The sequence below is a fragment of the Herpailurus yagouaroundi genome, unplaced genomic scaffold, assembly GCF_014898765.1.
Source record: "Herpailurus yagouaroundi ecotype Mexico unplaced genomic scaffold, PumYag 67700, whole genome shotgun sequence".
In the NCBI taxonomy this organism is placed as follows: Eukaryota; Metazoa; Chordata; class Mammalia; order Carnivora; family Felidae; genus Herpailurus; species Herpailurus yagouaroundi.
Genome location: NW_024420499.1, coordinates 3,425,368 through 3,447,708, shown reverse-complemented (window position 1 = coordinate 3,447,708; position 22,341 = coordinate 3,425,368). Strand labels below are relative to the sequence as shown.

At 38.6% G+C, this 22,341-nt stretch overlaps 1 protein-coding gene and 1 long non-coding RNA gene across 2 annotated transcripts in view; one reads left to right on the top strand and one right to left on the bottom strand.

The window, feature by feature from the left end:
• LOC121025743 (uncharacterized) overlaps nt 1-9,239 on the bottom strand; it is a 61,137-nt gene extending 51,898 nt beyond the window's left edge. The window contains exon 1 of the long non-coding RNA XR_005788138.1: nt 9,187-9,239. This is a non-coding gene — a long non-coding RNA (uncharacterized LOC121025743). The remainder of the gene's footprint in view (nt 1-9,186) is intronic.
• Nucleotides 8,987-22,341, top strand: part of ALG13 (ALG13 UDP-N-acetylglucosaminyltransferase subunit) — a 46,121-nt gene continuing 32,766 nt past the window's right edge. Inside the window, 3 exon segments of the mRNA XM_040468436.1 lie at nt 8,987-9,118; nt 10,157-10,319; nt 11,728-11,866. Of these exon segments, the coding sequence (XP_040324370.1) occupies nt 9,038-9,118; nt 10,157-10,319; nt 11,728-11,866 (383 nt within the window). The 5' untranslated portion in view covers nt 8,987-9,037.

Here is a 22,341-nt window from a genome sequence, read left to right as displayed (position 1 = left end):
CCACAGTGCTTGGCACATTAGGAATGTTCAATAAAAATTAGTTTTTTTCCTCATGACTCTGATAATTCAAGTAGCGATGCAGCCAACTCTCATTCATTATGGTACATTAAAGCCCCAATTTTGTACTTGCATAGTGATTTTTTTAAACCTAAGTCTAAGACTTTGATCTGATTTATTTGAACTCGTTGCTTCTGCTCCTTATTTTCTTTCTTATCTTTTTCAAACTTTAAAACAATTTTTTTTAATGTTTACTTGTTTTTCAGAGAGAGAAAGAGACAGAGACAGACAGAGAGAGAGAGAGAGAGAGAGAGAGAGAGAGAGAGAGAGACCGTGAGTGGGGGAGGGGCAGAGAAAGAGGGAGATACAGAATCCAAAGCAGGCTCCAGGCTCTGAGCCATCAGCACAGAGATCGACACGGGGCTGAATTCACGAACTGAGAGATCAAGACCTGAGCCAAAGTTGGATGCTTCACCGACTGAACCATCCAGGCGCCTCTTTCTTATTTTACTGAATCTTGATTTTATCAGCTGTCCTGCACACCCTTGGGTAAATGAAGTCCTTTCTTTTACTCTCTTGGATATTTCTTTTACTCACTAGGATCTTTTTTACTCACTAGGATCTTGAAGAAACTAGGCAACCTAGTCTGAATTTTTTATTTTTTTTTTTTAATTTTGTTTTTCAACGTTTATTTATTTTTGGGACAGAGAGAGACAGAGCATGAACAGGGGAGGGGCAGAGAGAGAGGGAGACACAGAATCGGAAACAGGCTCCAGGCTCTGAGCCATCAGCCCAGAGCCCGACGCGGGGCTCGAACTCACGGACCGCGAGATCGTGACCTGGCTGAAGTCGGACGCTTAACCGACTGCGCCACCCAGGCGCCCCGTAGTCTGAATTTTTTAAACATCGTTAAAATAAAAATACCGGTTAATAAACCATAGAGGAGGTAAAAAAAATCTTTTTTTGTCCTTCTGCCCTTCTGGATTCTCTACCTAGGGCCTCATGAATTAGACTGGCAAAAAAACCAGATTAACGAGAAAGTAACAGAAGTTTATTAATATGTGCACCATGCACAGCACATGGGAGTACTCAATGATGAGTAACTGAAAGGGGTGGTTAGAACTTGAGTTTATATAGCATCTTAACAAAAGAACAAGTTTGATAGATGAAACAAGACAAAGGAAAAGGACTTGAGTTTTCTGGGTGGCATATTGTGGGAAGGTGAAGATGTGGGGGAACTAAAGGACCCTAAGGGCTAGTTAGTAGTTTGTTATGTAGATTCCTCTAATGCAGACTCCAGGCTTATACGGGTGTAGAATTGTCTCTGGTGGTTAATTTCTGTCCTTCCTGGTACAGAGGGGAGAGGGACACCTTTATAACTACTTTCAAGCAAATAAGGGCAAGGCAGAGAGTTTTTCTTGTATCTGCTTTGTCAATCAACAAAAGACAACACTGCAAACTGCAAAATAAAATATGTGTGTTCATTTGGGGTTTTAGGCATTGCAATCCGGGAGACAGATTCTCCTAAAATTGAAAGCATGCTCTAGAGAGACAAAGGAGGTTAGAGTTTTTAAAGAGGAAACGGGGGATTTACATAAGTTGTTTTGAAGAAAAGGTGATTGGTGCTGGTATCTCTACAATTACACTAATCTGTGTGTGATTGGTTGCTAAGGCTAGTGTTAGGCAGAAAGTCCCATTATGTCCATTTTAACATATAGCAGATGCCTTGGCTTTAGATGAATTCAGCAAAAATTCCAAGAATTTGAGACAGAAGATGTGCATAAGCTCCATCTCAGTGTCCTCCCAGCTCCATTTTAAATAACTCTTTTAACAGTGGTTATTCCATATCATTCTCTCTGTTGTCACCGTCATCTCATCTGCCTTCAACTTGAAATAATCCTCATGTCGAAGTGCATTTCTTGAGGTGGCATATTCTGCTACCCTTTAAAATTAAACCATTTTCCTTACGGTTCTCTAAAAATGGACTCTATTATAGTATTATTTTAATCCAAGATTTGACCAGTGTAGGCCAAGAAACAGTCATTTCGGTATCCCTAAAAGTAAGACAACTGCCATCAATAACATTTTGGAGGGGGAAGAAGAAATGGAGAGTCAAGTGTTGGCAACTTTTCAAGAATACAATGGATCCACAAAGCAGAGATTAAAAACAAATGTTTTCTAACACACGACTTCTTGGCTTTGATAAGACATTTACTATAACCATAATAAAAGATATACACAAAGCATTCGTGAATGATGAAAAATTAAAGAGATCTAAACACAAGTGAGGGGGCTTGTGGATTCTATGATGTGCTGTGTTTGAAAAGATTAAGAAGAAGAATTTCTGATTTATCTTCCTTTAAAAGTTATATTGCTATTATTGCTTTATATTATAATGCAGAAGTTATTGCTGTCTGCTCATAATTAAAGGATAACTTGGCATAGTATAGGAGAGCACTCACCAGGCATTTGGAAGGTTGGGTTTAGCCCTTAGCTCTGCTATTACAACATTGGGGAAAATTACAATCTATGTGAACCTCTGTTTCTTGTCCATAAAATAAAAAGAATGGATACCAAGATTTCTTAATTCTTAAACTCCAAGATCCAATGATCAGCCAAGGAACAAAACAAGTACTCTATTACTGGAACAGAAAAGGAACTATGTTTTAATCATCTCTATTTCCCACAGGGCCTACCATAGTACCTAATAATTTAACTCTTTTTAGTTCAATAAACATTTATTATCATCTAGGTTCCAAGGATAGCACTAAATCCTGGGAATTCAGCGATGAGGTAGACATGGTCTCTACCTTTTAGGATTTTACAGTCCAGAGGAAAAAAAAAGGACAGTAATTTAAACATCAACAAGTATGACTGAGGGGTGCCTGGGTGGCTCAGTTGGTTAAACTTCCAACTTCGGCTCAGGCTCAGGTCATGATGTCGTGGTTAGTGAGTTTGAGCCCCTCATTGGGCTCTGTGCTGACAGCTCAGAGCCTGAAACCTGCTTCAGATTCTCTGTCTTCCTCTCTTTCTCTGCCCCTCCCCGGCTTGCTCGCTTTCGCTCTCTCTAGCTCGCTCTCTCTAGCTCGCTCTCTCTCTCTCTCGAAAATAAGCAAACTTAAAAAAATCTTAAAAAAAAAAAAAAAAAGAAGTATGACCAAGACAGGCAAAGAGTAGTATTTTACATAATGGACATCCCTTACAAGGGTCAGAGAAAGGCTTCTTGGGGAAAATCGTACCTCTGCTCAATCTTGACGGATGAGTTATCCATAATGATGGAGAGGCAGAGAAAATAGTAAGTGCACAAACAAAACTTATAAAAAGAATTTGAAGAAATTAATGTGGCATGCATTCATTACAATTTCTTTCTGAATTGTTTAAAACATCAAATAGATCCTTGGTTATTTAAGGTAATTAGGAAACCACACTTATTGTAGGGATAATGCCACTTTACTTTCAGTATTTCCTTTTAGAGTCTCAGCAATAGCTTCATGTTTTATCTGGGAAAGGATGTACGATTTTTTGTTTCTAAAATGCACGTCAAGATACCCGGGTCTCATGTTGTGAAAAATTCTGAAAGATTTTGAAAGAGAAAAAAAAAAGAAAAAAGGATTACTAGGTATCTAATGGAAGGCTACCAATTGTCTAGCACATCCATCCCTTTCATCTGATGCTATGCTATCAGTGCCTTCCATTGGATTAAAATGAGCCCTACAAATCTGGCCGCAGTCCACTGGTATGGTCTGAAAGTTATTTAAGTGATGTCAGCTCAGAAGCCTGAACCCCAAAATCTAGTCTTTGGAGTGGCAATCATCTGAGGACCTGGTATGGTCTCTTTCCATGAGGCTCTGAGATTGTTTTTTCTTGAAGATGCAAATTCTGGCCTGTATTTTACAGTAGAACCTTTAGGTAAGCTTTAGAGTAAAAGAGAACGTTAGGAGATTTAATAGATGTGGTTAATTTATTACTATTGCCAATTCTACATATTGCCAATCCTTAATAGAGAGGAACAAAACTCTATACTGGAGTGCAGTATATAATTATTTCGTAAGAGTTTTTTTTTTTTTTTAATTTTTTTTTCAACATTTATTTTTGGGACAGAGAGAGACAGAGCATGAACGGGGGAGGGGCAGAGAGAGAGGGAGACACAGAATCGGAAACAGGCTCCAGGCTCTGAGCCATCAGCCCAGAGCCCGACGCGGGGCTCGAACTCACGGACCGCGAGATCATGACCTGGCTGAAGTCGGATGCTTAACCGACTGCGCCACCCAGGCGCCCCTTTCGTAGGAGTTTTAATAAGGGTTACTCCTGAAGGTAAAACAGTATTATAGACAGAAAGGACACTGACAAATCACCCAGCACGTCCCATAATGCGTATGATTTCTAAAATGTTTATATTGATAATATTTTACCAAAAAATCTTAATTTAGGGGCAGCTGTATCCCTTCTGACCTAACAACTCTTCCCATGGAATTTTACAGTCGTAACACATTAAACAAACCTAATTATTTCCAGCATCTTTCTTTATAAGGCAACAGAGCAAATCTTTGTGATTCCAAAGGCCCTCTGATAAATCTCACTGGTTTTACACACAGAAGTTTTAGTTTCAGGTATAAAATATATCCTGAATATTTTTTGTTCAAAATTCAGGAACTGATTTTGGGAAGGCAAAATTAAGAGTTGTCAGAGGACATCTGTTCACTTGACTAGATAGGGTCATGAGTGACTAAGAAACAATACTTATTTACCTATTTAATCAAAGTACAGTAGTCCCCCCTTATCCAGGGAATACATTCCAAGACTCCCAAGTGGATGCCTGAAACTGCATAGTACCAAACCTGCATATATGTGTGTGTATATATATATATATATCTTTTCTCCTATCTATACACACTTACCTATGATAAAGTTTAATTTATAAATTAGGCACAGCAAGAGATTAATAATCACAACTAATAATAAAATACAACAATTATAACAATATACTATAATAAAAGTTATATGAATGTGGTCCCTCTTTCTCTCTTTCAAAATATCTTATTGTACTCTACCCACACTTGTGATGACTTGAGAAGATAAAATACCTACGTGATAAGATGAAGTGAGGTGACTGATGTAGGCATTGTGTTAGGTTTACTATTGAGCTTGTTTTTTTAAAAATTTTTTTTAAGGTTTATCCATTTCTGAGACCGAGAGAGACAGAGCATGAGTGGGGGAGGGGCAGAGAGAGAGGGAGACACAGAATCTGAAGCAGGCTCCAGGCTCCAAGCTGTCAGCACAGAGCCCGATGCGGGGCTCGAACCCACAGAGGGTGAGATCATGACCTGAGCCGAAGTTGGACACTCAACCGACTGAGCCACCCAGGTGCCCCGAGCTTGTTTTTTAATTAAAAAATGTTTTTTTTAATACTTATTTATTTTTGAGAGAGAAAGAGACAGAGCATGAGCAGGGGAGGGGCAGAGAGAGACAGGGAGACACAGAATCTGAAGCAGGCTCCAAGCTCTGAGCTATCAGGGCAGAGCCCGACATTGGCTAGAACCCACAAGCTGTAAGATCATGACCTGACCTGAAGTTGGACACTTAACCGACTGAGCCACCAAGGTGCCCCTACTATTGACTTCCTGATGATAAGTCAGAAATCAGAAGGAGGGTCATCTGTTTCAGGACTGCAGATTGCCTAGCAGTAACTGAAATCGCAGAAAGCGAAACAGCGAATAATCGGAGCAGCGGGAACTCTATGCAAAAGAAACCATTTTAAAAGAAACACAGAAGGTAACACTACTGTAAGTGAAAAGCGTATGTTCTATGGGTTTTTCCCCCTTAAATTATCAAGTATATAATACAGGCAACTTAAATCACAGAAAATTATTCTTGTGAGACACAGAATCTCTGCTATCCAGGCACACCTCATATAAAGAATGACCTTTTGTATTGTAGGTAGAATTAGCTACTAAATAAAGAAAGTGAGACCATCTAAACTGAGAGGGTACTGTAAACATCTGAATATATTTCACAGATTCATTTCAGATTCGGGTATTATAAACCAAAGCAAATAAAATTCACTTTCCAAGTTCTGTCTTTTTTTTATACTCTCTCATGTTCTTTTGGAGGATCTGTGAGGTCAAAATGATTTTCATAGTAATACTAAGATGTTATCTGTCTTTTTGACTCTCATCCTCTCTTGAGCACACAGTGGAGTTTTCCAGAGGCTATGCACTATGTGAAATGCAGAAGCAGATACCAAGATCCAGCTTTCTTTTGTTAGCCCAGATTGTAAAAGAGATTTGCAAAAATGTGAAATGATGCTATTCTTTCCATGAAAATTTTTGTTCTGAAAAAAGCTATTTTTCATAAAAAATAGGTCATTTATGTTAACATGCAATGTGCTCATCATTGCTACTTTCCAGTGAAAAAATATTTTTAAAGTGTCTAATTTTTTTTTTTTTTTAAATTTTTTTTTCAACGTTTATTTATTTTTGGGACAGAGAGAGACAGAGCATGAACGGGGGAGGGGCAGAGAGAGAGGGAGACACAGAATCGGAAACAGGCTCCAGGCTCTGAGCCATCAGCCCAGAGCCTGACGCGGGGCTCGAACTCACGGACCGCGAGATCGTGACCTGGCTGAAGTCGGACGCTTAACCGACTGCGCCACCCAGGCGCCCCTAAAGTGTCTAATTTTTATCTCTAATATGATAATAATAGTTTAACGCACAGTATAATCCACATAAAAAAAAAGCTCTTCAAGGTTCTTGGTAATTTTTGATAGTATAAAAGGGTCTGAAAACTAAAAAGCTGCGTTAGGCAAAACTATTCTTTTTCCTTGAAAAAAAAAAAAAAGCACAGATTGTCTTGTAATTATTTGTCACTGTTAACTCTTTGAAGAGCTTCAACTATCATATTAATTATAACTTTGGACCAAAGTGGCTAACTTCTATTGTAAAGAGAAAAGTGAAGATTGGGAAACAATTATCTGGCATATACAAACATTTTTAAAGACCAGCAGAGCTTAAGAATACACATGACGACACTCTCCGCAGTCACACAAATCCTTTTTATAACTTCTTAAAGTGGCAAAAAAAAAAAAAAATGAACACATTCATTATACAACTCCAAGATATGGCTTCCCTATAGCATTTCAAAATAAGAAGCCAAGTTATATAAACTTAGAATTATGCTTAGTTTAAACCAATGTCTCAATATTCTATTTTACTTAGAAAGCACCTAGCGATGCAATGATTATCTATTCATTAACTCAATTTAATGTCAGTCCACGATCTTCAGTTGTTTAAAAATCTTAGAAATTATCTTCAAGTTGGCATACTACAAAGCATAGTTGCAGCTGAAATAAAGTTTGTCAGAATACTGATTGAATGTAGTTGAAAACAAATTTACATTTTTCATAATGAAACATTTTTAGAGGTAATGTTAACGTCTGTGACCAGGCTTAAGTGTGAGTTTAGGAAAAACACAATCAAGTAAAATAAAATGCATTTTTGTAGAATATTTAACACTGACAAAACAGAGAAGACTAACTGCCCAAATCTTACATTAATTATGTAATCTCAGGTTCTTAAAACATTTTTGGATCCGTTTCTACAGGAAGATGATTTATTAAAGTGCAGCACATTTAAAATACTAGAAATTCCATTTCCTCATTTTCTGGGAATTTACAAATATTCAATTTATATGTGTGCTATTGTCTCTATGCTAACCAGAACGGTGCTCCTTTAATTTAGTATCCTCTAGATATAGGGAAAGATTTCACAGACACAGAAAGAGGTAAAGGTCTTTCTGCGTTACAGAATACTTTGGAATATACTCTCCAAATATTTCAATAAATATTCATAGCTTATTCTTCTTATTGGGCAGAAAATTTGACTATTGCTTATGTTTTACTATTTAACCATGATCTTTCCACATTACTACTATGAGAGTGTAATTTCCCTGTTATCATCAATTCGTGAAATTTGTTATCAAGAAAGGGGTAGCAGCATATCACTCCTCAAAATGACAATTACCCAAGCTACAAGATTTAAAGACACTGTCTGGCAGAAACAGGCAGAAGAGCTTTTTTTTTTTTTCAGCTTTTGTTCTAGGCCTAATTCACGTCTTATCCTCTTCCTCTTTAATTTTTTGCAGCTTCCCTTCTGTATATGACCAGGCAGGGGAAAACACAAATATGAACTAAAGTGAGATTTTGAGTAGGAAACACAGAAAACATTACAAGGAAATAAAGCGGACAACGATTTTAATACTGGTGGTAGGAGTAAGGAGTCTTGAGAAATCAGCTCTAGGGTGTTTGACTACTTCAGTGTAATGGATCTGTGGTATTTATTCATGCTCCTGTATAACTTTACATTTCATCATAATTTAAATTTATCATAATTTTACATTTTAAAGGGCTCAATGGAGGAGTTCAATGAATTATAGATGTAGGCTCCAGGCCCTAGTGCCTCTATTTTACACACAATGCTTGCTAATGAAGGCAACTTCTTCGCCACTTCCCAGAGACCCTGTAGGGCTCTGGCTTCCTGAGAACCAGTTTGAAGAGCCTATGCTAATGATGAATGATCTTGAAAAGGCACTTTTTTTTTTCACGTGCTCTCAACAGCCTTTAAATAAAATAAACCATCGCTCAAACGTCTACTGGCAAAACAGGGTAGCAAATAAAGAGTCCCAAACTCCTTTATTTGTAAAAGATTTGTAGTACCCAAGCAATGACGCAAACACAGCGCCGGGGTATGAGGTTTCATCATTACCTTTCAACTACCATTTTGAAAAAAAGTAAATCTTTCAACCACCCACCTTCCTATCGGGAGGACCTGGTGAGTTCACACACACCTTAAGTTTCTGGCGCATAAGGCGTTCGTTACCCTTCGCCCCACCCCCGCCCGCCCGCCGGACCACACCCCCGGTTCCCACAGCCCTCTGGCGGCCAGGGCCGACTTCCACCTCCCCCACCGAGCGCAGCCGCTGCAGCCCACGTGGCCTCCGCCACGTCACATCCGGCCCTTGCGATTCGGGCCTGGGAACCCGCGCGATGAAGTGCGTATTTGTTACTGTTGGGACCACGAGCTTTGACGACCTCATTGCGTGTGTCTCGGCGCACGACACTCTGCAAGTGAGTGGGGGAGGTGGGCGGGCCGGCGCGCCGCGGTTTCGCTTGCAGCTCGCCGCCCCTAGGCTTACCGCTAGGCTCGGTAACCTTGCCGGAACCGCAGCGCTCGGAAGGAACCCCCCCCTACGGCTCGACCTCAGGTGCCACCGCCCCTTTGCTGGCCCCGCCCCGCGCATGCCTGACCCCGCCCCCGCGCACGCCTGGCCCCGCCCCGCGCACGCCTGGCCCCTCCTTCGGCTCCCCCTCTCCTCAGCGTCCTCCACCTCCTCTTTCTCCTTCCCCGCCGGCTTCTCGGCCGCTCCTCCCCGTCTGTCTCCGGCTCCTCCTTTCCCTGGCTTTAGCCTGCCGACTCTCCGCCTCCGCCTCTCTTTCCTCCGGCTTCGCCCCTCCTTCCCGCTGCTCCGCCTCTCTGAGTTGGTGTTCCTTGGGCTCGGACTAGCTAGCCTGCCGTTGCTTCTCTGGCCCACGCCGGGTCGCGTGGTCGCGTGGTCGGCACCGCGCGCCTCGCGAGCGCTGCCGGGTCCGGTCCGGTCCGCCTCTATCCGGCTGGACCCGCTCGGCGCGCCGTTCCCGCCCTGCCCCCGCCGCTCTCGGGTGAGCCCGCGTCTTGCCTTCTCCGCGGGCTTCCTCGCGGCCGGCGTCCTCCGGCGGCGTTGCGGCGGCTCCCCCGGCCTGGGGGTTCGCGCAGCTTCGGCCGCGAGGCGGATCGCAGGCGTTTCTTTGCCTCCCCGCTAGTTCTGGACGCCTTTCTCGGGGTCTCTGCTTGCTCTTTTGCTCGTGGCGTGGCCGGTCCTCTCAGGGCTTGGTGAGCTGGGTCGCTTAGATTTTCCCGCTAGGGCTTGTGAGGAACCTTCCCGGGGTCCGGTGAGGGGCGAAGCGTCGTTTTGGGAAAGCGAAACCGGCCGCGGGGTAGAATATTTTGCGGTCCGCGCGTCCCGGTCTGAACACCGACTTTCAGGGGGTGGTGGTGTTTTGTTTTGTTTTTTTTCTCCTTAACATTAGCCTCTTTAAAAATCCCGCCTCCCTCCCCCCCTTTTTCAGATAATCAAGAGCCTTGGCTACGACCGACTCGTTCTCCAGATAGGTAGAGGGAAGGTGGTACCGGAACCATTCCGTACTGAGTCCTTTGCTCTGGATGTTTACAGGTACAAGGATTCATTGAAAGAAGATCTTGAGAAAGCAGATCTTGTTATTAGTCACGCAGGTAAAGTGCCTTAGAATCCCGCGATTTGGGTTTTGGTAGTGAGAACAGAGAGTTAACTTTTTGTGAGGTAAACCCAAATCACTGCAGTACCTCACTGTAGTCGTGGTGGGTAGATTATTTCTTCGAATGTACCTATTGACATTATCGGAAAGAATTTATTGCGTCCGGGTGATAGAAGGATAGGGAACGAATCCCGTAGCGCAACTTTACCGTAAGAAACCCTAAACATGAGCCAAATGATTTACCCCCAACGTCCTGTGTAACGAGCGAGCGGTCAAACTTGAGATCAGTATTTGGGCTTAGATCTGCAGGAATGTTCAGCCAGCTTATTGGTTGGCTTGGCCCTGGAGAAATTGGCTTTGAAAGATTTTTTTTTTTTTAACATTTTAAGTGTGAGCGTGAAACGAATGTAGTCGATCTTCTTTAACCCACATACTGTGTAAATCATGGCCTGCTCTTCAAAGAACCTGATCTAGTTAGACTACCGGTACCTTCAGAAGAACGGCTTTTGGGGAGCATTGCAATTTCGATTGCAGGATAAGTGAGGAAGTTTTTTGGCTCTTACGAGGCCTAATGTGAAGAGAGAAGACTTCTTAGAAACAGGCCTTACTAACACATGGGTGGTATAGGATAATAGTAAACCGCTCTTGGTGCTGGTCTCTGTGCTTTATGTATATAAGCTGTAGAATTCTCCCAAACATACAAACCAAGTACTATTCCCATTTTACAGATGAAGAAGTAGAGGCACAGAGATTAACTGTAATTTGTCTAGTCCATAAGTAAGTCTGGTGTTAGTCTAGTCTATCTTCTACCCTAAAGTAGTTACCCAGAAAAGTTTTGTCTAGCTAACAGTCTCTTCGCTCCCATTGAAAACCTCTAAACTATTTTAGGTATCAGAGTGGAATTGACCCAAATATTGTACATATGCACATGCATGGAGATTTATTCTTGATGTGTCGGGGATGGTATCTCACAGGCAGTGTCCTAAGGGTGGTCAAAGTTTTTCTTTTTGGTGCCTTTCACTGTTGAAGACTTGCTTTTTCCACTTGTGTTTGAGTAGAAGTGAGTAGAAGTGTGGTACAGTTTCATGAACAGTGTGTTGAACCTGAATCTTACTTGGATTCGAGACATGCCCAGGACATACTAATAGAGGGCAAGTGGCAAAACGCTGAATCGTAGATCGTGATATTGTTGGCAGTGATAAAAGATGTATTTTTCAAGTCCAGGTTATAACATACTACAAAAGCAACTGATAATTGTATTTTTGTTATTTTGAGCGTGTGATTGAACGGCGTGGTTTGTAGTTCTGCCAGCTAAGTTTTCATCTTCAGTTCTAACTAACACTTGGTGTGGAGCACCTTACTTACCTTTTTAAAAAAAAAAACTAAATTTTGATTAATTTTTGTAGGTGCAGGAAGCTGTTTGGAGACTCTGGAAAACAGAAAGCCCCTTGTGGTGGTTATAAACGAAAAGTTGATGAACAATCATCAGCTGGAATTGGCAAAGCAGCTACACAAAGACGGGCATCTCTTCTACTGTACTTGCAGGTATACCAGAGACTGATAATTTGACCTCTTGCCTTAAATCCTCCCCTACTACTCTTACCCACCTACCTAACCTGTCTTTTCAACCTCTTACCTTTTCCCACTTACCAAGCATGCTTTGATTTCTCTCACCTGTAAAACCCTTATTTGTCTTCCACTGTGAGCGTGATCTCTGTGTTCTATTTCTTTCCGTATCTGTGCCTGTTCCATCGCATGTGAATGTGTGTGTGTGCATGTATGTAAGTTCATCTGGGTGCACAAGTCTCTGGGAATATAATTTTTGAGTTCGTTAGATTTTCATCATTCAAGGAAGGCGTTTGCATATTTTATAATTAAGGTTTTGCTTTTAGTAAATCCACTGGAATCCCTAAGTGAAATTGGTTCATCCGTTAATAAAATTATACCTAATATGTCACAGGCATTACTTTTAAGTGCTGTGGATACAGTGGTAAACGGGAGATGAAGCCCCTGCTCTCATGGTACTTATGTTCTAGTACCGGGAGACAGTAAACAGTTCATAAATAAGTGATCAAGATAATTTCACATGGTGAAATGTGTTATGAAGAGAATTAGGCAAGCTGATATGATAACTGGAGTGAAGATTAATTAGGATAGTCAGGGAAGGCATGGATGGGTATCTGACATTTGAGCCAAGACCTGAATAACAAGAGGTAGTACGAAGCTCTAGAGGAAGAAAGAACAGCAGCAATTCCAAAGGCCCTAAGTTAGGAATAAGCAGGGCGTTTTGTTGTGTTTGAGGAATAGTGGGGAAGGTTATTAAGTGTAGCAGGAGTATGGTGAGCAAGGAAGAAGATAGTATGAGACTGGGTGGGGAGAGCTCACGTAAGAGTACTGATTTTATTCTATGTGTAGTGAGAAGCCATTGAGGTATTTTAAGCCAGAGGAATTACTATGGTAAGGAGTATTATTTTCTAGAAGTATATTAAAATTCAACAAGAAATGATCAACATCACAGTAGAAGGACGAAGAAAATTGCTGATTTGTTTTCTAGTAATTCTTCTTGAGACACTAGAAGCTTGCCAAAGGGTCAGGTCAGTAATACCCAATTATTTGACTTTAAAAGCTATTCTAATTTGAAGTTTTTTGATGTTTTGAGAAGTAAAGACTTTATAGAAGTATTACAAAATAATGTATTTTTTATGTTATAATAAGTTGAAGTTTAAAGTGAAAAACTTTAGAAGAAACTGGCTAGAACGTAAGCATTTCTTTTGACTTCGCTGCATCTGTCTTTTACGCACTCAGTAAATTCTTGTTCATTAAATATTTATTGAGCACCTACTATGTTCCAGGCATTATTCTAGGTACTTGGCATACACTGGTGAACAAAACAGATGATACTTGTTCTCATTGAAAGGAGACCGTTTCATTGTTTTAGGAATAGTTATTGGTGTCCTAATCCATACATGATGGAGGAGAGGGAGCATCAGGGTGGCTGTGTAACCTAGAAGTCATTATTAAAAGTATTCAGAGTTGGGAGAAGCTAGATAATAAAAATCATGTAGGTTTCAGATAATGGGCATGGCTTTCCTTGGGTAGTTGAGATTGTTAGGGGTTGACCTCATTTTTTAGAGAATAAATTCTTCCTAACTGGTTTATGCAAGTCAATTTTTCCAAACACTTTTGATAAGTATTTTTATTCTAGATGTTAAATCAGCTTTGATTTTTTTAAAAAAAATTTTAATGTTTGTTTATTTTTGAGAGCGGGAGGGGGGTTGGGCAGAGAGAGAGGGAGACACAGAATCCAAAGCAGGCTCCAGGCTCCGGGCTCCGAGCTGTCAGCACAGAGCCTGATGCGGTGCTCGAACTCACAAACTGCAATATCATGACCTGAGCCAAAGTTGGATGCTTAACCGACTGAGTCACCTAGGTGCCCCAAATCAGCTTTGATTTTTATGTCCATACATTTATATATTTTTTTAGTTTTTAAATCTTATTTTTGAGAGAGACAGACAGAGCATGAGTAGGGGAGGGGCAGAGAGAGAGGGAGACAGAATCTCAAGCAGGCTCCAGGCTCTGGGCCGACAGCACAGAGCCTTATGTGGGGCTCAAACTGATGGACAGTGAGATCATGACCTGAGCCGAAGTCGGAGGCTTAAAACCGATTGAGCCACCGAGGCGTCCCTGATTTTTATGTCTGTACACTTAAAAGGAGAAAGCATTGATTTCAGAAACCTATCTGTATTCCTTAAGCTGAAAAGAAAGCTGTACAGGTCTCCAATTTGGTAATTTCTTACAGTTTTATAAGTCTTTTTTCTATATTTCCAGGAAGTCACAGACATGAATACTGTAAAAATCAATAATTGGTTGTATTTTCATTTTAGGTGTATTATTTAGTTCCCCGAATCTAGGCTGGGTGGTTGTATGTCTGTTCTAATTTAAGTGGCTGCTTTAATTAAATTTCTGAAGTAGTACTTTTATGTCATGGTTTGGAATCTATTTCCAACATGCATGGTGATTGTACAGTGCTTGATTATGGATTTATGATAGTAAATTACTGGAAAAAAATTTTATTTTGCAATCTTCATGCATGGTTTAGTAGTCTCCCCAGCTTATTCTTGTCTGGCAGCTGTTACTTTTTTTTCCGTTTATTCTGTTTTCATAAATTAATTTTGCTTCAGTTTATATCTGGCCAGTCCTGAGAATTATTCAAAAGCCATGTGACCACATCTTTTATGAAATAACATTTTTGTAATATTTCAGTTGACACGAGAAACATATCTGTTGAATTGGTATTGACAGGTAGCGTAGTGTAGTGTTCCTGGTATTGCTTTTATCTTTGCATGTAGAGGTGACCCTTGAACAACACAGCTTTGAACGACATGGGTCCACTTAATACGTGGATTATTTGCAGTCAGAACTGTAAATGCATTTTCTCTTCCTTACGATTGTCATAATAAGATTTGCTCTGGTTTATGTAATTGTTAATACAGAATGTAATATGTACAAAATGTGTTAATTGACTGTGTTACCACTAAGGCTTCTGCTCAACAGTAGGCTATTAGTAGTGAAGGTTTGGGGGAGTCTCAAGTTGTACATGGATTTTGAACGGTGCAGGAGGTGGGTTTCTTCCTCTAACTCCATGTTGTTCAAGGGTCCACTAGATACCTATAGGAAAATTTTACATTAAAATTCACATACACAGTTTGACAAGCATCACAGTATTCTTGGAAGTTAGAATCAGTCATCAAGTGGGCAGCAGATGAATTATGGCATTTTCTCCCTTGTTACCTAATATTTTTCTTCTTTTGTTTTAGCACGCTTCCTGGGCTGTTACAGTCAATGGACTTATCAACACTGAAATGTTTTCCTCCTGGCCAGCCAGAAAAATTTTCTGCATTTTTGGATAAAGTTGTTGGATTACAAAAATAAACACTAAACTCTGAACACTTTAAAAACACCCCCCAAATTCAACCTATGGAATGTGGTTAAATCAAATTAAATACAAATTTGCAGAATAATATAAATTAATAAACTTCTACATCTATAGAATGTATAGAAAATTTTATGGTGTGAATGTTAGCATTTGGGTCCAAATCCTCATCGCAATTTAGTAAATTCAGTAGATTTTTACTTAATCTTTTTATTTTAGTGAAGTATTTAGTGAGCATTTACAGGTTTTATCTTAAAATTCCCAGTTGATTTAGAATCATGAAAAAAATGAGTTAAATCTGAAAACTTTGACAAGAACTTCAAATGTAGTTATTGGTTTGGTGGTCCTAGAATAAAAAATGAAGTAGTAACCAATTTGTAAAGACATTTGAGAGTTAGCGTCTTGACCTTTATAATTTGAGGAAGAAAACTTTAAAAAAAAGAAAAGCAAAAATGAATTCTCTTCTGTGAAATATACAGTTTAATAATTATCTTAAAAAGGTGATCAAGATTAAATATCAAGTCAGTTGATCTATGGTACTTGGAGAAACTACTTTCAGTGGAGTGGATGTAGTCCCTTCTAAAATCTAAATAGGAAATGACAAAATAACCTTGTTCAGTATCAAAGCTTTATTGGTTTGAAAAGAGTAAATCAAAGGACTTAGGCCATTAAGACTTGCTGTTATTTTCTAAGGGCCCTTCTCACAGTGGTATTGAAGCATTTATTGTAACAACATAGAGCAATTTATAACTCAGTGTACTTACATAAGTTTTACAAGCGAATATATGATCTGATGTATATAATGGGCTAAATACATGGCTTTTAGGTTCATGTAGCTCAAGATCGATACATTATGAAATTCTGATGGGAGTAAGTCTTGAGTCCTGTAAAATAAACTGGATTATCTGTAAGTGTTCATAGTTTTCTGGGAGAAGTTTTAGATCTACTTCATAAAAACAGCATACGGTATAAAGACATACTTTCTATAATGTTATTACAATATATTGACTGTTCTAAACATTTTACTTGGGATGCTCCACTTAATGTTTTTGTAGATTTATTTTCCTGATTGTTTTACTTAGGCTAATATTAAAATAAATTCTTACTAATAGTAGAAGGTGGTGGCTGAGAAATACTCTGGGTAGCAGGAGGAAGCCAACTTGGATTAAAATTTTGCTGAGAATAATCTAAAAAGTGAGTAATCTACATCTGCATAGTTGAGAATTCACAGCACCATAATAGTTATATATTGATATACTGATATTACAGGAATAATAATTATATATTGATCTTATACTAATATCACAGGAGAGGCCCTTTTCAAATACACGGTGAGGATTTGACTTTTCTGGGCTCTTTTATAAATGTGCTTCTTTGATTTGAGAAAAATTATGGCTTAAAATGTATTTTGATCACTGAGTCTGGCTATTTTATGTCATGAACCATAGAGAATTCTAAACAAAGGGTCTACTCAAACATCAGACAACTGTAAAGTAATATGGCACTCCAAAGCCTCTGTTTTCTTTCCCACAAGAATATATAACTCAGATTCCATTATTTCATTTAGCAGAGGCTTAACCCTATGGTGATATTTGTGTGTAGTGATCTCCCTTGACTGTATACCTTTGTGAAATTTAATATCCATTGTTCGGCTTAAAAATCAAAAGGTATCTCAAAGTCATTTTGATTTGACAGGAATTCTTGAAGTCATCTAGTCCAATCCCATCATTTCTCAGATGAGGAAGGCCAGAGGTTACAACTTGTCTAAAATAACAGCCTTTGACAGAGCTGCCGCTAGAAGCAGCTCTTTGACTCCTGGTCTTGCGCTCTGCCATAAGAATATATGTTGTAAGCTGTTTGATTCTTTATAGTTGTTTGCCTAGTGTTTAGTTACTTTAATCCCTTCCAAGGAGAGTTTTGTTCATTTATTAGAAGTTTATTTTAGTAGGAATTTCACACTTAATTGCGTTTCTCTTTGGGGTATAATCTTACCTTGGACTTAGAAAACGGATTTCTGAGTTTGGAATGTAGCAAACTACCATGGGTAGGATTGATACCAGATTGAAGACTTTAAGACAAAGAATTGTAGGTTCTTGGAGTTGGAATAGAATATTAAGCATACGTACTACAAACTTTATAGATGAGGGAAGAGGCTTCAGATAAATTAATTGCCCGTTTACCTACTATTGGTCCTTATGAAAAAATTAATGGTAATCAAGATTCTATTTGGAATGTTTGCTTTGAAATTCGTTTCGTTGCATTACCTGGCAGGCTTCAGGTTCTTGAAATCAGTGGAAAAGTGGAATGTCGTTTTATATTTAATAGTTTTCTGTTAATGGTATTTAGATTTCTAGAGTAACAGTTTTCCGTTAGAGGTATTTAGATTTCTAGGGATGGGGAAGCAAAAGAAAGTTCAGTATTTTGAGAAACTCGTATCATGGATAGGTTCAGAAGTAGACAAGTAATGGTAGAAAGTTGCTGTTGTTAGATGAAAAGTGATGTGAGGTTATAGGACGACCCTGGGAAGTAAGGAGTATTGATGGCTGCTTATTATGATTTGGGAGGAAAGACAGCTGGAAGGATTTGGTGGTGGGTAAGACGGCACAACTGATGAACTTGATCTGAGATTCTGGAACATTTAAAGGTATAGTTGACTCTAGAACAATGTGGGCATTAGTGCAAGACCCTTTGTGCAGTTGGAAATTTACATGTAAATAATTTTGAGTCCCAAAAGACTTGACTAATAGCCTACTGTTGACTGGATGCCTTACTGATAACATAAATCATCGATTAACCCATGTTTTGTATATTATGTGTATTACGTACTATATTATTAACGTGAAGTAAGCTAGAGATAAAATGTAAAGAAAATTAAGGAAACTACATTTACCATACTGTACTGTATTGGAGAAATCTGAGTATAGGTAGACCTGCACAGTTCAAATCCATGTTGTTCCAGGGTCAGCTAGTCATTATCTGAAAATACTGTCAAGTGTGTGATTTTAGACACTTTGGAACACTACTTTGCTTTCAAAGGTAAATCATGTAGATAAAAAGCATAGTATAAAAGTGTGTACCACCACTTTGATAGTTTGAGGAAGAGTTTTCCAAGACTAAAGAAAGTCAAGAATGACTTGTAGGTATTTTTCGTGGCCCTTCTTTATGGTATAAGCACTAATCTCATTTGTTCAAAGTATAAAATTTTTGGAGATGACCCAAAATCTGCATACAGTCTTAAGAAATGAGATGTATGGGCAGGCCTTTTGAAACTGATTTGGCGGAAACATTTGGAATGGGTGGTCCAGATAGTTGTGTGGTAATCTGTTTTCTGCTGTATAATTAATACTATGTTTTTGTGGGGGCGTGGGGAAAGAAATAATGATAGTTAACCCCTGTTGCGTGATAAGTATGTATCAGGTACTATTTTAAGCCGTTTACAGATACAAGGTCACTTAATCTTTACAATGACTCTCTGAAATAGTTATTCTCCCATTTTGGGAATGAGGAACTGAGCTCAGGATAACGCAGAAAGGAAGTTTTATGCCACTGAAGTGTCTGATGAACTGGGAATTTTAATTAGAATGGTGATTTCCATTGTATTTCCATCATTTATGGTGAGAGGGTAGAATATTTGAAGTCACAGGATTGTTCTAAGGAATTTTGGTTGTATGATAACCACAGGTATATAACCTTTTTTAGTTTTTACATCATTATTTAAAAGCATACTGATGTGGAGAAATTCTCCCAGGTGATTGCAAGTTACTGGCTCTTTTGTTTTCTCTAAATATTTGTTTTAGGTTCTATTTTTGGTCCTTTTCTTTTTGTATGTTTTTGGTATTTTCATCACTCCCAGAGCTACTATTGATGTTCCTATTTATATCCCCCCAACTCTGATTTGGGCTCCTGAATGGTACTTCCAGTTGCCTGTAGGTCTGTTAATTCTCTAAGCACAGTAAGCTTCATGTGTCCCAAACTAAAATTCTATTCCTTTCATCCTTCTGAGATCCTTGCCCATATTGATGGTGTTACCATTTAGTACTCCAGGCTTATTATCTCCAACCCTTTATATCTGATTGATCACCAGGTTCTCTTACTTAGCTTTACTTCCTAAATAGCTCGAGCCCGTTTATTTATTGGCTCATTTAGTATTTTAACATAAATGCATGATAAGAATCTACTTTTTGCACTCAAGATGTGACTCCTGCTCTGAAGGAACTCTTCAACAGTCTAGTTGAGGAGGAAGTGTCTTATTCTCAAATCCTTGCCTGAAGCACAGGCTTTCCATGAATGATAAATGCACTTTCTCTCATGGTCTTGATTAGGAAACACTGTAATCTTGCACACATTCATTTTGTACAGTCTATCTAGGATGTCTGGTTCATAAGAAAGATGTGGTCATCACATTGTATGAAGTTTGTAGGATCAGATATTTACAGGAATGGCATCTAAAACAGTAGTGCTGATCTGTGTAATATTCTAATGGTATTTAAGGATCTGTCAAATAATGGTACCAATTGGGTATTTTTGGTAAAGGGTGATGTTAAAAATCAAGAGGTTTATTAAAAGAAGTAGCTATGGTGTGTTCCAGTAAAAGATTACTTTGAGATTTAGGACAACTACCAAACATTTAATTCCTTGTTAAATGGTTAACTCTTTACATGATTATTGTAGCACAGTCTTTATATTGAATAGTTCTTTAAATTCTCACAATTTTTGTAGGTGGCCAGACAGCAGGTGAGCAAACCTAGCTTGCTTCAAATAGAAATGAAGAATATATGCTTATTGACTTTGATCTTGAGTCTTGAAAAATATTTCTGGGTCTTTTAGACCATTAAATACCACCTATTTTGGTATTTCTCTCCTAGCTCTTTATTGTGTTTATGAATTTTTACTACATCCTAGCCAAAATTGTTTTGATTGACGTGGTCATTTACAACTATTGCTTTTTTTTCTACTGACACTTATACACATCTTGCCACGAATTTCAGGGAGTTCTTACAGGTACCTTGAAGGTTCCAGGTTAAGAATCCCCAGACTGAGGCCAACTTCTGTATTTTTATTTGTTGTTCATTAGTGTTCTGGTGATAACTACGAGACTCCTTTTTAATGGAGCCCTCTGATTAAATACAGTAAGCTTAATAATTCCCAGTTTTATGACATATCAGTTATAAACTTACCAAGTTTAACACCTACCAAACACCTTTCGAAACTACTTTTAATATTCTGTTAACTCTGTACATAACCCATAATGTCTTGTGTAGCACTGTTTCTAATTGGTAAAAGGAACTAAATGGATTTTTTCATTTGTAGTAATTATTTTAGGATCTGCTAGATTAGGCTATTTGGTGAAGCAATACAGTATTATTGTACCTTATTTACTGTTACGTGTGCTTTTAACATTTGTTTGTTGAACTCTGATAGTCACTGTTGGAATGATGTGTGAGACCCTATACTGCATCATTTTACTGTTCATTTCTCCTTACAGAACCTATTGGTTGTTTCTCTATTTCCAGTGTGAAGTGGGTGTATAATACACTCCCCAAATTTAGGAGTGAAAAACATTCTTAAGTCCTGGGCCTAAGTAATTTTCTGGATCTCAATTTTCCCATTTGTGAATTCATAAAACTAACTTCCTTCATAGGTGATTTATAAGACCTAAAACCAATTGTGTGGCATGTTTGAAAATAAAAAATGTCATTGAAATAATACATTTTCTCGGTTAGAGTTTTTGTTTTAAGAAGTAGGAATGGACTTAGATTTCCTTGAAATTCACAGTATATACTCGTAAGTGATACAGAAAGCAAAGTCCTCACTGAATTTCATCTTTGGATTCTAGTCAGTCTCTAGATGGAGTTCTAGTTAGAGAATAAAAGATTATTTAGAGATTTAAGTAAGTGCATCAAAACAAGTGTGTTCTGGTCTTTCTTCATGTTGGTAGACTGTTAAGACACTGTAAGGAACTTAAAGTCAAAAAACAACCCTTAGTATTTCTGTGCCAGTATAACACATTTTTTAAGCAAAGTATTACTTTCCTTTTTTTTCTAATCCGTTATTAGAGTGCTTTAGATGCAAGTGGGGAAGAGACAGAAAAAGCAAGTGGCTCTCGGTAATGTTTCTTCTGTTTTTCATACCTGAACAAGGATCACTGCTCTGGGAAATCAATTCTTTATGGTCTCTTTTCTTAACGTTTGAAGAAGAGGTTGAGTAAGGTCATGTGGCCACATTTTGTTTTGGAACCATTGTGTTCCCTTTCCTCCTAAATCCTGCTTTGCTAATTTTGTTTAAATGTCCACTATGGAAAGAAGTGACAGGTTCTAGTTTCAGGGTGCTGTTAAAAATGCTTACCATTAATATTTTTCAGTAATGAAAAACCTCAGAGGTTCTGTAGAGTTGAGCTATTTCCCTTAATTGGCCCTGTGTTATCGTGGTACTAAAAATGTGAAATGATTTAGTACTAAGTGTTTTTTTTAATACTTACTGCCTCTCAGCAGCTTCTTTCCCAAGTTACATACATGTGATTGTCATTTTTATTTTTTCCAGTTTTAGATAATTGACAGAACATCGTAGAGGTTTAAGGTGTACGACATAATGATTGAATACATGCATATATTGCAAAATGATTACCACATTAAGTTTAGCTAAAGCCATCATCACGTATAGTTATAAATTTTGTTGCCTTTAAAAATCTAGGTCAGTTTATTTCATTTGGTGAGGTAAGATTTATTCATTTTTATGTGGGCCAACCACATAATTTGCCAGGATAATAGGTTAATCCCCGTATAGGCTGTTTTTATGGTTAATGTTGATCACAAAGTTGACCATTTAAAGGGAGGGCAAATCTGTTATCCACCATTGAGTCACCTATAGCCAACAGTTTCTTAGACCTGAAAAAGAGCTTAGACATCACGCAGCCCATCTTCATTTTATAGATGAGGAAACTGACTCAGAAAGTGGCATAACCAAGTTCATAATACTCCGTTCATGGAACCATGTTGCCTCTCAGTAACTAAAACAGAAACTCTGAAGCATCATGACATGACATACATTCACAAGCGAACCATGTATGTCACAGATAACGTATGCTTTA